This window comes from Gigantopelta aegis, chromosome 15 (genome assembly GCF_016097555.1).
Source record: "Gigantopelta aegis isolate Gae_Host chromosome 15, Gae_host_genome, whole genome shotgun sequence".
NCBI classification, from domain to species: Eukaryota; Metazoa; Mollusca; class Gastropoda; order Neomphalida; family Peltospiridae; genus Gigantopelta; species Gigantopelta aegis.
This window is the reverse complement of record NC_054713.1, coordinates 8,209,845-8,227,344: the sequence shown is the minus strand read 5'-3', so window position 1 is coordinate 8,227,344 and position 17,500 is coordinate 8,209,845. Positions and strand designations below refer to the sequence as shown.

The 17,500-nt window shown below is 38.3% G+C and overlaps 1 protein-coding gene across 3 annotated transcripts in view; it reads right to left on the bottom strand.

Moving 5' to 3' along the window:
- Window positions 1-17,500, bottom strand: part of LOC121390046 — a 111,539-nt gene that overhangs the window by 88,238 nt on the left and 5,801 nt on the right. For 2 of the 3 annotated variants that reach the window (XM_041521754.1, XM_041521753.1), the window contains exons 3-4: window positions 16,414-16,538; window positions 11,483-11,642 (exon numbers count right to left, since the gene is read on the bottom strand). In XM_041521754.1, coding sequence (XP_041377688.1) covers window positions 11,483-11,642; window positions 16,414-16,538 — 285 coding nt within the window. Of the gene's footprint in view, window positions 1-6,126; window positions 6,429-7,952; window positions 8,072-11,482; window positions 11,643-16,413; window positions 16,539-17,500 lie in introns of those variants that run through there. The other variant, XM_041521755.1, reaches the window with a different exon arrangement.

Here is a 17,500-nt window from a genome sequence, read left to right as displayed (position 1 = left end):
ACACACACACACTGTCCAAACCGGCATCTATCTAAACCGGCATTCTGTGTAAACCGGCACAGTTTTAAAGTCTCGTTCAGCTACCGTTAATTTATTAGGAAAAAAACTCTGTCGACACCGTGCGCCTTCTATTCCGGACATCGGATGCAAATTCAAGAACAAAAGAACATTTCATGTTGTATTTAGCTCTGTCTACACCGGCGCGCGATCTTGCTCCTACTGTCTACACTGGCATGTGAATATAGTAACAGGTTTTAGAACCCTTTTTGACTGAAAATAGTGTTCTCAAACAATGGTATCATCCAGAAAGGAGAATGACTGATTGAACAATCTTTAGTCGTCTAAGGTATTTTTTAATTGCTTGAACAACGCCATAATAAGTTATAAAGAACAGCTCAGTATCAGTTATCTAGAATTTCTAACAATGTATGAAGTTTACCACATGTGTTAAAAACAACCTGTAATCTGAGAGATACCTTTTTGATGCCAATTAGAGTTATAAAATATCGGTTCTGTCAAAAATGCTTCGAAAGTTGATGGCAAAATGTTATTCAGACAATCAGTCCAAAATATGTTATTTACTTTGCCTGCCAAGACTCTTGGGTAGGAATTTCCAAAAAGTAGCTATATTGTTAAAATCTGGAACTGTCGATAGAAGTAGGTTTTTCCATTTATAATCCTTTGTTACATCCAAAATCTTTCTCATTCATATAAGTTTAAGGGATTTTACGTACGCATATATAACTACCATACCGAAACATCCTTCACTCACGGAAAAACAAGCTATTGTTCTTTTGATTCTATCAAAGTTTGTTTTTATTTAACGACGCCGCTAGAGCACATTGATTTTTTATCTTATCATCGGCTATTGGACGTCAAAAATATGGTCATTCTGACACTGTTTTTAGCGGAAACCCGCTGTCGCCACATAGGCTACTCATTTTACGACAGGCAGCAAGGGATCTTTTATTTGCGCTTCCCACAGGCAGAATAGCACAAACCATGGCCTTTGTTGAACCAGTTATGTATCACTGGTCGGTGCAAGTGGTTTACACCTACCCACTGAGCCTTGCGGAGCACTCACTCAGGGTTTGGAGTCGGTATCTCGATTAAAAATCCCATGCCTCGACTGGGATCCGAACCCAGTACCTACCAGCCTGTAGACCGATGGCCTGCCACGACGCCACCGAGGCCGGTTTGATTCTATCAGGTTTATTAGTTAATAGTTAGTATTTAATCCAGACTATCAGCAAATTCGTTCAGTACTGTAACTGTAGTTTCAAAATCTTTTAGTCCCATCAAGAATTAACTCCGTGTCATCTGTATATTGTGTCATAAGGAGTTGTTCATTATTGATGGAAAGGTCTTTGATATTTGGATTACTTTTAACCATAAGAGCTAAACTTGTTGCGCATAATAATATATAGGGAGAAATAAGGTCGCATTGTCTACAGCCTATTTCAACCATGGAGATAAATTACCATTAATTATAATTTTGGCTACTACAGTTGCACACAATGCAATGACTAATATGAATATATTACATGGCATTGCGCCATGGGATCATCTGCCATTACAATTCACCATCAGTGTGAACGGTTCTACCAAATGCAATATGGCCAAATATCACATACTACCAAGAACGTCTGTAAACTGGTCAAAATTATTGCGGATGATATAAAAACGTATAGAGCTGAATCAGATATTTCCTCGTCTCAAATCTATATTCCTAATGATACCATTTCTTGTAAAACTCCTAACTGCAATATATCTGGACATCTACATGAAATTGATAGTTTATATAATGAAATTGTTAATGCATTAAAATTGGTATCTCAACATTTTATTAAAGGTAATAGTGACGCTCACAAAAATGTGCATGTGTGGAATACCTACGTAAAATATCTACATCTCATTACTCGAGATGCCTACTTGTTATGGCGAGACAATGGTAAACCTAGAACAGGACTTGCATGTGAAAATATGAACAAAACACGTAGGCAATTTAAATACGCTCTTAGAATGTGTCAAAATGAGCAAGATAGAAGGAAGGAAGATGCTATAGCACAAAATTTGACCTATGAATTGTGGAGAAAAAAAAAAATCTATAGAAAATAATAAACGAACTCTCTTGGCAACAATTGGATGGTTTGACAGGGGAAGAGAATATTGCAGGTATGTTTAAAGAACATTATAAAGAACTTCTAAATTCTGTGACGGGTCAGCATCATCGAGCATATGTTGAAGAGTATATTACTAATGATCCAAGTTATGTTGCTGAAATGAACGTAAATCCCAGTGAGGTAATGGACTTTGTTTTTAAACTTAGCAGTGGGAAATAAGCAGGGAATGACGGCCTCTCATCGAACACATTCAATATGCATCCAAACGATTATTTGTTCTATTGCCAGTTTGTTTCAGTGCCATGCTGCTTGGGCATGTATCTAGTAGTATGACAGATGTTATTCTTGGTCCTATTGTGAAAAACAAAAACGGAGACGTAACAGATAAAGGCAATTACCGTTCAATTGCATTACCAATTGTGATACCAAAAGTTATGGAGCATGTACTGTTATCACGAACAGACCTGAGTACATCGGAATATTAGTTAGGTTTTAAAAGTGGGACATCCACCGATATATGTTTATTTGCTTTTAAGGAATTTATTTAACTTTTATATTTCACAAAGTAGTCTGCTTTTTGGATGCGACCGAGTAAATCATTGGTCATTATATATGACACATTTGAAAAAAGGCTTTCTCAAAGCATGGTATTGAACCCAGTTGTTTTGTGTAAAATGGGATGCATATATTTCCTGCAAGTTTAATGTAACAAATGGCGTCCGGCAAGGTGGGATAATGTCACACTTATTATTTCATATATATATTGATGACCTTGACCTACAGTTGTCGAAATGTGTAGTCGGGTGTAATGTTGGTGGGGTGTTTCTAAATAACTTTAGTTTTGCTGATGATATGTCACTTCTTTGCCCATCTATTGCTGTATTAAGAAAAATGTTCACGATTTGAAAGAAATTTGCAGAAGGTTATGATATTATATATAATACAATAAAAACTGTTTGTATGTGTATTGAGCCAGAAACTCCGAAGTCGATCAATGTGCCTTCGATATATTTGTGTGGTGATGTACTGAAATTTGTTGACAACAATAAATATCTGGGTCATATTATATGCAAAAACATGAAAAACGATAAAGACATTAAACGACAGTATAGACCAGTATAGAGCCCTTTGTGTACGCGCAGACATGTTGTTGCCGCGATTTGCAAAATGTTCAGAATCTGTTAAAAAAAACAATTATTTGTGAGTTATTGTAGTAATTTGTACGCGGGTGCATTATGGGTGAAATGTACATGGGATACCGTGAAGGATCTTAGCATACGTTATAATAATGTGTACCGGTGGATGATCGGACAAGGACGACCATACAGTGCCAGCAAGACGTTTGTCAGTCATCAAGTAAAAAAACTTTGGCGCTTTACTTCACTTATCAGCATATTGCTGGAGAGCAGCATCGAAACAACCTCAAACGACCTACTTGCCCACCTGCGGTGTACAAATGTGTACGTCAAATCTGTATGTGTAAATCGCTGGTACAAGCTACTGTATATTATGTAATCAGTTTTGTATGTGATGTTTAAATATGTTCTATGGATCACTGATCTGAAATAAAAATCTATTATTATTATTATATATACGAGTCTACGGCAATCGGTGTTCGCCGGTCACATACCAGTTGTTACTCTCAGATAGGAAACGGGGGTTGGGGCTTGGTACGCCGAGTACAAGTCCATCTTTGCAAATTAAAGTTTTAAATTTTAGGAAATGTGCAGTTTGTAAATAACAGGACGTGTAGTTTCTCATAGAAAGAAAGAAAGAAGTGTTTTATTTAACAACGCACTCAACACATTTTGTTCACGGTTATATGGCGTCAAACATATGGTTAAGAACCACACAAATAATAAGAGAGGAAACCTGCTGTCGCCACTTCATGGGCTACACTTTTCGATTAGCAGCAAGGGATCTTTTATATGCACCATCCCACAGACAGGGTAGAACATGCCACGGCCTTTGATATACCAGTCGTGGTGCACAGGCTGGAACGAGAAATAGTCCAATGGGCCCACCGACGGGGATCGATCCCAGAACGACTGTGCATCGAGCGAGCGCTATACCACTGGGCTACATCCCGCCCCAGTTTCTCATAGAGTATAATGTAACACTTACACAACCATTCCGTTTGAAAGAAAGGAATGTTTTATTTAACGACGCACTCAACACATTTTATTTACGGTTATATGGCGTCAGACATATGTTAAGGACCACACAGATTTTGAGAGGAAACCCGCTGTCGCCACTACATGGGCTACTCTTTCCGATTAGCAGCAAGGGATCTTTTATTTGCGCTTCCCTCAGGCAGGATAGCACAAACCATGGCCTTTGTTGAACCAGTTATAGATCACTGGTCGGTGCAAGTGGTTTACACCTACCCATTGAGCCTTGCGGAGCACTCACTCAGAGTTTGGAGTCGGTATCTGGATTAAAAATCCCATGCCTCGACTGGGATCCGAACCCAGTACCTACCAGCCTGTAGGCCGATGGCCTAACCACGACGCCACCGAGGCCGGTCGATTCCGTTTATTCTCGTGTGAAAATCTTCAGTTCATTCACCAGTAGTCTTCAGCTACGGAGCTCAACAAGACACGTCCACCCTGAGCGAGATCCAAGCCAAGAGGGATTATTATTTCTTTTTTTTTCTTTTTTTTTTTTTTTGGGGGGGGTGGGGGTGTAAATTATTATTTATTATTATTATTTTTTTTTTTTTATTATTTTTTTTTTCAAAATATTTTAAAATAATACGGTGCAATAAATCATCCATTGTCTTGGTATTTTGCAATAATGTTAAAAGGGGCCAAATGCAGGTCAGTTGTTGAGAGGGGTCAGGGGGTCGATAGCCTTTCACCGACTCGGTATTTTCCTCTTTCAAGCAGTGCTACTCTACTAGTATTCTTAGTCATGGTATGTGCTGTCCTGTATGGGAAAGTTAAAATGTTTTGCAATTGGATGTGACCCCTCCACCAAAAAAAACCCCCAAACAAACAACAGCAACAATAACACTCCAAGCAGTATAACACGAGATGATAATAAACAGAAAAACTGTTTTCTTGTACACACACGTGCACGCACACACACACCCCAAAAAACAAAAACACGCGCGCACGCACACTACACACACACACACACACAGACATACCCACACACACACACACACACACACATTGACTTAATCATCTGCTATTGGATGGCACACATTTGGTAATTTTGAAATATATTTCTTAGAGAGATTCGGACAGAGAGAGAGAGAGAGAGAGAGAGAGAGAGAGAGAGAGAGAGAGAGAGAGAGAGAGAGAGAGAGAGAGAGAGAGAGAAACAGCCCATAAGTTTTTAAAATCCCAGGAGGTTCGTCAAGTGTGTTTTTATATCTTATATTATAGCATGTATATGTTCATGATAGCGCAGTTTTATTGTCACCTAACCATTACCAAATTGGACGTTGGAATAATATACTCATAGAAGATCGAATTTGCACATTATGTAATGTAATGGACATTGGCGACGAGTTCCATTATCTTTTTATTTGCCATTGTTTCCATAATTCAAGATTCCAATTGCTACACCCATATTATTATACGCGACCAAGTACTTATAAATTTAGAGAACTAATGGAGAATAAACGAATTAGTACCCTAAAGAAATTATCATATTTCATAAATATAATAACTAATGAATTAAAAAACCCAAACATATTTAACAAAATACTATCATTATCCACTGCACCATATACAAGTTTAACAATCTATTCGTTTATAAGTACTTGGATACCCGTATATTTGTATTAAATATCTGTATTATTACATAATATATTGATGTGCGTGATTGTATGTGTTTGTATATGTGTTTGTGAATGTATTGTTATTAATGTATTTACTGCCAACCATCTTGCCACGTGTATATAACAAAATGTTTATGTATATATTCCTCCTATGCCGTTGTGTACGGCCCGAGTGTAAATAAAGTCTTGTCTTGATAAATCGAAAATGCAAAATAATAACAGAGAAACTTTACTTTGGAAAATATCTCAATAAACAACAATAACTCGATATTGAAGAATTCTTCTTTTTTAAACACAAGACCAAAGTTTAACTGGTTTTTATCGTAGATTTTACAGCAGAATTACTAAACAAGTGGCAGATTTGATTCATATCCATATATCCGTCTGTATGAATCTCATCGTCGTAGGTGGGTCCATTTGGTTTTGGGGGGAGGGGGGGGGGGGGGGGTGAAATTGCATCGCAAACCATAAGGCATGTTGTATTACGTCTGTCCCTCAATGTCACTGTGGACCACCTAAAAAGACAAAGGAATAAAGTAAACAGCAAATTTGAATTAAATGAGATTTTAAATATTAAAAAAGGTTTATTAAAATGACGGAATCCTCTTTGTTATTACATGCACATGAACTTTCGACAATCTAATTCTTTTAAAGGCATATTGTCACAGACCACTGACCTATTAAATGGTCTAACAAAGTATTACATGAACAAAGATATATTTGATTTTCCCCTAAATGTACTTTATTCAAACATCTACGTCACCACCATACCTCACTTATTAATGATATTTTGTGAAAATAATTGAATTATGGCAATGGTCCATAATTCAAAAACTAAAATTGGTTCAATTAAAGTGATGCGGTAGCTAGATTTGGTTTTCAAAAATTAATGTAATTTTCATTTATTATCCATTTTTAGAGACATAAGGTCCTTAAATCCGTGACAGTATGTCTTTAAAATGAGTGTCCCAAGTTTTCTGCCATTGCAACATTTTCCAACAAATAGAAACCTTTTAACGACTTTAAAATTACATATAAACGATTTATGTATATTCAATGTTTTTCTTGTTGTCTTACTGTTTAACTGCAATAGCACAAACCGGATATTACTTCCCAACAATTCAATGACTACGCACTCGTGGAAAAATAAATAGAAAACAAGTGTGAGCTTCTAGTGTACACAAAATATTAGTTCGAAGGGAAACGCATTGCAAATATAGATAGATACCGGTATTGTAAATAGAAAACCAGGTTTAATATGTAATTACCAAAAACTAAATTCTGTTAGCTGGAACTATCTTGAAAATGGCAGCGTGTACTGTTTAATAAGAGGGGATTTAAACATGTACATTATGTACATTCTTGAACACTATAGTCCGTCCCATCCTCCTACAATTTTTTAATTTTTTAAAAAATAATTTCAGTTTTGTTTGACATAAAAAGAAAAAGAAAAAGTATTTTGGAAGTACAAAACAATATATATGCCATTTCTGTATCCAATTTAGAAAACAATCGGCTCAGAAATAAATAACTTCTAGTAAATTCCATTGCATGAAAAAAGTCGTTCCCTGTAACCAGTGCTAATTTCCCCCCGAATTAAACGGAAATGCCCGAATCTGGACTAGAACATTTATTCATTTTAGCAGCATTGCTGCCAAACAGTTATATAGGGTTGCAAACGAATCACAATGCATTTTTAAATGGTTTACATGTAATATAATATTGGGGGCAGAATGACGGGACTACACGGTGAAAAGTATTCAGGCTTACTCATTTCGTCCGAATGTTGCTATTGATTATGCCCGAATTTCAGGATTTGCTCTAGCACTGGGTGGCTAGTGCCCCCAGAGACGGTTTATCCTAGTAGCTTATGTAGCATGTGAAACGGGCCCCGCGCTTCAGGGGTCCCCACAGTGATGTGTACATTTAGTTTCATCAGGTCATTTTTCCCCTCTCCCCGAGGGGGTTGCAAAATGTATATCATGAGAAGTAGGCCCCGCTGTTATTTGTGCTACAGGCCCCGCTGATCCTTGACTTACAGAGAGCATCAAGGGGGCCAACAAGGCTCTGCGTGGACGATAACGCATTCTGGACAAGAGAGCTCTGTGGACACCGGACTGCCAGGCTTTCAATGCAGCTGACCGACTCGCGAAGCTCTCTGTAGGAAAAACATAAATAAATAGAACAAAGAAAAAAAAAGGAGACCGAAATAAGACAAAAAGAATACCAAAATAAAGACATAGGACAGAATGAAACACAAAATCACGAATATTTTAATATATTACGTATCTCCTAGGGGAGTGGCGGTCCTCCTAAAGTTTGTTTTGTTTAACGACACCGCTATAGCACATTGTTGTTGGCTCTTGGAAGTCATACTTTTGGTAAATCTGGCATATAATCTGAGAGAAAAAACCGGTTACATTTTCCCATTAGTAGCAAGTGATCTGTTATATGCACCATCTCATAGACAGGATATCACATACCACGGCCTTTGGTATACCAGTCGCTGGGTACTGGCTGCAACAAGAAACAAATCAATGGGCCACCCTATCCCCTTAAGGACGAGTACCTGATAGTGAATCATGTAAGTAGTAATCACGACTTTGCATAAAATATCCTTTGGATTCAGGCTTATGGAAATTAATAATAAATAGAATAAATAAATAAATAAATATATTAGAAAGAAAGAAAAGCTATTATTTTAATATATTATGTATTTCCTATGGTAGTGGCTGTCCTACTAAGGACGAACACCTTATGGTGGATCATGGAAGCAATCACGACTTTGCCTGGAACATCATTGCGTCTCTGTCTTATGCAGAGATGTAAATTTAATACCGGAATACGGTTTTGTTGTTCAGTTTAATATATAGTGTCTATGTTTGTTTGTTAGCTTATGTGTGGGGTTTGTTCATGATACAATTAAATCGGTAAATTATCTGTCAAAATGTGCCTAACATTATGGCAGCAGTCATAACTGTCCAATGTCCATCTAGCTCTCGAGCGGTAGTACTCTGGCTATCCGCCAAAATGTGACTCACAGTCGGAGTAAACTGACATTGCTCACACTGAGATGGATGATAGTTATTTCAGAATGAATGAATGTGTCAAGTATGTATGACTGATGTGAGCTTCATCCTTCCTGCACCGGCTATAGGAGGACTACCACTCTCCCAGGACCGGCGTGACAAAATGAAGCTTGAAAAACTTCAAATAAGTCTTGCAATCAGAATGAGAGTATTGCTCTGGTCACTACATATAATCCAAACAATACTAAAATAATGCCTATTGTCCAGAACCATCTATCTATATTACTGTAAAGTTCTAAAATAAAAGCTTGCTTATCTAAAAGAAATATTATTATCAGCACTCGACAGCCTAAGAATCTTAAACAAATACTATGTCCTTCTATATTTACATCTAACTCGTGTAAGTCTGTTAGTAAATGCGTGACAGAATGAAGCTTGTTCGCAAGAACAGGCCTCGGTGGCGAAGTGGTTAAGCCATCTGACTACAGGCTGGTAGTACAGGGTTCGCATCCCGGTACCGGCTCCAACCCAGAGCGAGTTCTTAAGGGCTCAGTGGGTAGGTGTAAGGCCACTACACCCTCGTCTCTCTCACTAACCACTAACCAACAACTAACCCACTAACAGACAGTCCAGATAGCTGAGGTGTGTGCCCAGGACAGCGTACTTGAACCTTAACTGGATATATGCACAAAAATAAGTTGAAATAAAAAAATAAAAATGTTAGCAAGAGCACCAATGCAAGTATCGTGTTAAGTTAACATGATATATTAATTAATGCTATGTTTAAAATCAGAGTAAGATACATCAGTCTTAACGTGATGCACATTAGCTCGAGTGGTATAAGTAGAGCACAGCTACAGTGGTATGTACTATCCTGTCTATGGGATGGTGCATATAAAAGATCCTTTGCTACTAATGGAAAAACGTAGTGGGTTTCCTCTGTATGAATGTGTCAAAATGACCATTGACATCCCGTAGCCGATTATTAATAAATCAATGTGCTCTAGTGGTATCGTTAAACAAAACAAACTTTAACCATGGCTAGAGGATGCTCGAGCTAAATGCAAATCCAAAGCAGACTTGGCAGCCAACAAAATACAATGTATTTGTTGGCAATAGAAATTTCATTGAATTGTATAGAGTAATTAATTGTGGTGTGCAACCTCAATTTATGTGTGTGTGTCACGGAACATGCTCTTAAATTTGTTTCGCCTGTGGCGATTTTAATTGTGTTAGAGGGCCGTGTGCAGTTTATTGCCCGTAGCCCAGATGGGCAACTTGTTACGTAAGACTTCTGCGCGACCGTCCTCGATCGGACATTCCAATATGCACTTAGTCCAGCTGCGGAGGCCATGTGGCGAGTAGTTACGTAATACCTCTGCGAGTGCGGTTTTTACAACCGTGATGGCGACGACTGGCGTCAGTAAGTCTGACGCTCAGAGAGAAATATACCGACGCGAGTAGAGCGGAAATATCAGATGATAGGGGGAGGTACCGCCTTGTACCCCCAGGCCAATTCTGAATTTATAATAAATAGCTAGAATTTAGAGATATCTAGGAGAACGAATTAGGACGGCTCCAGGGGATCACGAACGTAGTCCGTTAGGACTTGGTAAATATCATTTCTGCTCTGTGTATAACCTTGATGTGATTGATGTGACTTAAATATTTTAATACTGTATTATACCAATATTCTTTAGACAGTGTCTTCGGTCATCTGACGAAGTAAATCGTAGACTTCTTGTTCTAACATTATACGAGTATTTGGTAATATAAAGCTTAGCCAGTCATCCTAGCGGACCTAGGTACACTGTAGGTTATTGTCTTTATTGTGATAAGTATTAATTCTGTGTTACAAGATTACTGAATGAGTAGTTAGGGTTAATTAAAAATTAACCAGTTAGGAATGGGGTTGTAATTCCTTTATTAATTAACTTCTCCTGTAAGCGTTTCTCAATTATCACACGTGTGGGTGTGGTGTAACGGTGAAGTGATTCGCATATTGTGTAACTAGACACCTAGAGATTAACTAATTAAGTGATCAGTTCTGGGTTGTTATTATTGCTGTTATTAATTTACTACTACGGCTGTACATTTGTCAGCGTAGGATAATACAGATTCCAAAGTGTATTGTGTTTTTGTTGTGTTTTCTAGAAAACTAACGTGCTATAATAATATATACTTTATATAAGATCGTATCTCTGATCATACCTAGAGACGAGCCATACTAGGGTTTAACAGCCTGTTACAGAGAGATCTAATAGATATACAGTTAGGAGAGATATTTTCATAATCGTGTTCTATTCAGTTACGGGAATTATAGAATCCCCGTGACAGTGTGTATATATATATATATATATATATACACACTCACACACACATATACATACACATACACATGGAGAGAGAGAGAGAGAGAGAGAGAGAGAGAGAGAGAGAGAGAGAGAGAGAGAGAGAGAGAGAGAGAGAGAGAGAGAGAGAGAGAGAGAGACAGACAGACAGACAGACAGAGAGACAGATACAGAGAGAAAGAGACTTACCCGCATTTGCTTCGACGTTCATTTGCAGGCGCCTCGCCAAAAGCCTTGAAACCTGCGCTGCATTTTACCATTTCATTCATCAGGTTGGTCGTGCATGTTTGGTCTACGGTGTCAACGTTGTTTGAGTTGCCCTGCCCGCCATTGGTAGGTCTCTGTCCACCTATATAGTATTTAGACAGAATGTATATACTGACCAAGAAGACAAACGCGAATATTTTTAATATATACATTATTCATGATAATTGTTTTTATCCATTAACTTACCCATAATATCCATGTCATAGACCTATTTGATATTTACCATTATTAATTACCGATGAAGCAACTTCAGAACTTTGATTTACTAAATATCGAATTAAAATGTGATTTTAGAAGTGTTATAGGATAAATATAATTCGCTACCTCGTCTAGTTAATCGGAACTTGTCTCGGCAGAGACTTGATTAATAATTTCCATATTAAAATACACTCGTGACGAATCCTATATATTATTATATATATATATATAGCAGCAGAGTTATTTAGCAGTTCCTTTCTGAAGATGAATAACTGAAACATTTAAAATGTTTTTATTTCTTAAAATTGTTTTGAAATATACGAATATATATATATATATATATATATATATATATATATATATATATATATATATATATATATATATGTGGATGGATGGATGGATGGATGGATGTATATATATATGTATGTATGTATGTATGTATGTATGTATGTATATATGTATGTATGTATGTATGTATATATATGTGTATGTGTATGTGTATGTGTATGTATATGTGTTACAGTTAATCTGTATAATCAGGTAATATGTATATTACAAGTCTATTGATCAATGTAGTCAAAGTTCTCATCAACAACAGTTCTTGTTTATGCATGGCAGGCTGGAATGGCAGCGGGAATTGCACATCAATCTGGCTTTGAAGCATTTACATCGATTTGTCTGACACCTTTTACTTCCAGCACAGTTACATCTTGTGAAACTTTGTCCACCGCATCTTGACTCCAGTTGCACAGCTTGACGCAGGGAAATTGCCTTATCTATACAGACATCATCGGGTGAATACAATGTCGCAGCACACACATCGAATTCGTTTCTAGATTACTTTCGATCCAATATTCCTCCTTTTACAGCAACTGTGTACAACTCGTTGTCACTTCACTCTGTCACAACTCTGATGATGTTCCTAGGATCTGCACGTCCTCTGTCAACTGAAGGAATGGGCACTGTCACATTGCTTTTGATTTGCATACTAGAAAACACAATGCGACTTCGTTTGACCATTCTCTCTGCCTGCTGGAACTGGGCATCTCTGGCACTCTCTCTCTGCAGCCTAATTTCCTCCTGACGTATAGAGATGGGTGAGACTGGTACAGGTTCTGCTTCGACTGGGTTTGGATGGGATACTGCAGACAGGAGGTCGTCTTCAGTTTGCAACCTTGCAATGACATCTTGGGGGAGGCTGGATGATGTCAATCCTACCTTCGCATCGGCACCAAACAGAGCAGCAAAGGGAGAATGCTTGATTCCAGTGTGATGGCTCGAGTTCTTTTGAAATTGCACAAACTTGAGTCCAACAGTCCAGTCCCGTGTGTCATCCATGCAATCAACATGTCTTTTATGCCGCAGTTGGCTGTTTCCACTGAACCCTGACTCTGGGGGTGTCTCGGCTTCCCATGAACGATCACGAGGTCAGGCCACATCTGCTTCAACTATGTATAACTTGCGCTGTGAATTCGGACCCGTTGTCACTTTGTAGTATTGAAGGGGCTCCCTGCAGAAGGTAGATGTCCAGCAACTGATAAGCTACTTCCGATGCACGCTTAGAAGTGAGAGGACGCAGGATGCAGAACTTGGTAAGATGGTCTTGGTACACCATGATCCATTTGTGTTGACCATGGCACATAGACTGCATGTCGATGAGGTCAACTTGCGCTCTGGAACTGAAGTCCTTAGACAGGATTGGTTTGACGACAATTCCCTTGGTAGTTGTCCGTTTCCGTTTTCTCTGGCACTCGATGCACATGGACTTGAACACGGTAATAGCATCCTGGGTGATGTTGGCGTACTTCTTGTTGATCTCCTTGATCATCTTGTCTCGTCCTCCATGACCAGTAGCGATGTGGGCGCGCTTGATGATGTCAACAGTCTCCTCGATGGTAGCTAAGTACAGTGGATGTTCCTGGTTTAGCTTCTTTCTGATGAGCTTTTGAACGTCCCCACACTGCAGTAGTTCATATTTCTTAAGCAAGTAAAACTGACGCGGTGATTTCTTGGGTGCCTGGGTGGCTTCCAGCAACTCGCCAACCGTCTTAATGTATTCGTCCTTAGGTAGCAAGATACACTTATTCTCTCCATAACTCGTGTACAGCGAACGCCTGAAAGTCTCCTCTAGATACATTTTGCTAGTGACAGAGAACACCATTCACCAGGATATTTATACCTACCAATCAAATGAAGCCAGTCAAAGGAAATCAGCAGCCTAAATCAAGCATTGTTTTTCCAACTAATCCCATCTGCGTCCTAGCAGGCTGGCACATCTTTATTGTGCTCTACAGACAGGATTAGTTAAAACAGCAGTGGTGGATTATACAGATTAACTGTAACATTGTCTATGAAATGATTTAACAATGAACATGTACATCAAAGGTATTGTGACCAATCAAGGAGAACTTGGACTACATTGATCAAAAGACTTGTTTTTAACTGAGAACTTGGTCTACATTGATCTAAAGACCATTCTGCACGTTTCAGGTAATCTGTATAAATTAGTGAAGTATATTTCAGGTAATATGTATATTACCTGATTTTTTCAGCTAGTATACATATTACCTGAGTGAAACAGGTAATATACATATTAGCTGAAAAAAATCAGGTAATATACATTACCTGATTATACAGATTAACTGTAACATATATATATATATATATATATATATATATATATATATATATGTATATATATATGTATATATCTATATATATATATATATATATATATATATATATATATATATATATATATATCTATATGTATGTGTATATATATATATATATATATATATATATATGTATGTATGTATGTATGTGTGTGTGTGTGTGTGTGTGTGTGTATCTATCTATCATATGTATGTATATATATATATATATATATATATATATATAAAGATAGAATTTCTCAACGTTTTAATGGAATAAGCGCCTTTTCACTCGTAACGGGTTCATCAGTTCCTTATACATGACGAAAATTATAACAATACAAAATGCATACCACGAATAAATTGCATATTTGACATCACACGAGATAATTATAATTACGGTGACGGTATATAACTGTCATATTAACATTGCTATTGTTACATTGTAATACATGTAAACAAGCATATAAGAGTCAAATGTTCTAACAGTAGATACATTGTACAACAAAGTTTCAAACTATGTTGGAGTGTAGTGACCACAGTATGGGTTAGCATATGTTAAGTTTTGGTTTGAAAATGCGAATAAAATGGGCTTCCTTTTGCTGTCGAAAATGTTTGTCATCCATCATAACTTTATAAAATGGTAATATAGTAAATTTGCCGTTCCCACAGCTTTTGATGTGATGACTTATCCACAAAATACTGGTCGAAGAGTCCCTAATGTGCTGTTTATGCAAGGTGACCCTGTATCGAAGTTCCATACCGGTCTCTCCAATATAATTTTCTTTGCAACCTGTACATATTATAGCGTAAATAATATTTTTTGTCTTACAATTCATGTTGGTATGTACATAGAATGATTTGCCATCTGTAAACTGAAATGTATTACCTTCAACTAATATGTCACATGTGCCGTATCTTTTATCTCCGCATTTACTAACAGATTTACACGAGTTAGATGTGCACGTTAAACTCTCTGACCTGACCTGACCTGACCTAATCGAAAAGAGTAGCCCATGAAGTGGCGACAGCGGGATTACTGTCTCAATATCTGTGTAGTCCTTAACCGACGCCATATAACCTGAATAACATTAATCGATTTTTGTTTTATAAAAATGTTTTAGTGTTGTCAAATTAAGTACATGTATGTATACATACCTTTTTGTCTCACTAGTTGATCCTTTATTATAAAGGGATTTAGGATAAATAAATATAATTTAGGTTCATCTTATACGGTTTGTTTTGTTTAACGACACCACTAGAGCACATTGATTTATTAATCATCGGCTATTGGATGTCAACCATTTGATAATTCTGACAAGTAGTCATCAGAGGAAACCCGCTACATTTTCCCGTTAGTAGCAAGGGATCTATTATATGTGACACCCACCAGACAGGATAGCATCAAAGACCGACCGCGCATAATGCGAGCGTTTTACCACCGACCCAAAAACAGGACAACACATACCACGACCTTTGATACACCAGTCGTGGTGCACTGACTGTAACGAGAAATTGCCCAATGGTCTCATCGACGGGGATCGATCCGCTGGCGTAGCTAGGATTTCATATCGGAGGGAAGCCATATTGGGGAGAGCAACCCACACTATGTATGTATGTATGATTATATAAATTTTAATACAGTAAAAAAAAAAGAAAAAAAGTTTGATTGGGGGGCATGGACCTCGTGCCCCCCATCCCCCTTCTCCCTCGCTACGCCACTGGATCGATCCTAGACCGACCGCACATCAGGGCCGCGTTTAGCCAGACCAAGCAGAAAAAACGTCCGGCCGACTGGTTCATGCGCTTCATATTAAACCAAATTGCCACGTCGGGAACCCCTCAAATAGTTCGCGAACGTTAGCGAAACGTTTACTGGCTGAACTTGAGGCTGGCTAATGCTTTACCACTGTCCTGGGCTACGTCCCCCCCCCCCCCCCCCCCCCCCCCCCCCGGCGGCCCCACTTTGACGCCCTATACTGAGACGGGTAGACTTACATGTTTGTTGCATCTGTTGGCTGGCAGTATCCAATGCCCCGCTGTTGATTACAGCCTGCCAGTCTGGGAGGTGATGACACTGATTTACGAGCTGATCAACACAGTCCACCGATCTCCAGACTTTACTGGAAAGATAATCAGAGATATGCTATAAGTAGTACTAAACGACAGGCACGGCGGAGCGGTGGTGTCATGGTTAAGTCATCGAACATAAGGCTGGTAGGTACAGGGTTCGCAGCCCGGTAACCGGCTCCCACCCAGAGCGAGTTAACGACTGTGGGTAGATGTAAGACCACTATACCCTGTTCTCTGTCACTAACCACTAACAACGAACCCACTGTCCTGGGCAGACAGCCCAGATGGCTGATGTGTGTGCCCAAGACAGCGTGCTTGAACCTTAATTGGATATATGCACGAAAATAAGTTGAAATGAAATGTAGAATGCAGGAAATTACATTTCAGGACATCTAATTTTCAAACTTTTACGGGGGAACATACCCTCAAACCCACTAAAAACGTTGCTTTGCTGCCTCGATGGCTGATGTGTGTGCCCAAGACAGCGTGCTTGAACCTTAATTGGATATATGCACGAAAATAAGTTGAAATGAAATGTAGAATGCAGGAAATTACATTTCAGGACATCTAATTTTCAAACTTTTACGGGGGAACATACCCTCAAACCCACTAAAAACGTTGCTTTGCTGCCTCGATCTCAGTCAGCCCCCCCCCCCCCCCAAATGTCTACTTGCTTTCGGCCTTGCCTGTACGAAATAAGTTCGATGTGCATATCTAAGTAATATATCATTTCAGATACCAAACATGGCTCTAAGACAGAAACAGATGCCTTAGTGTTTAAAAACAAGTTTCATCTTGGCAAACAATGTATGCAATTTTATTTTATCTAGTACCACTGTGCCAAGTAACCTTGTGCTTAAAACATGTATGGGGTACCTGTAAAAACAAAGTGCTCAGATTGTGTGCGGAACTAGGGTAACCATAGACAGAGAGATAAATAGAGAGGGAAGGAATAACTCTACTCTAATTTCTCTCTTACAACTAAGAACTAACCTTTAACTTACAGCCATCC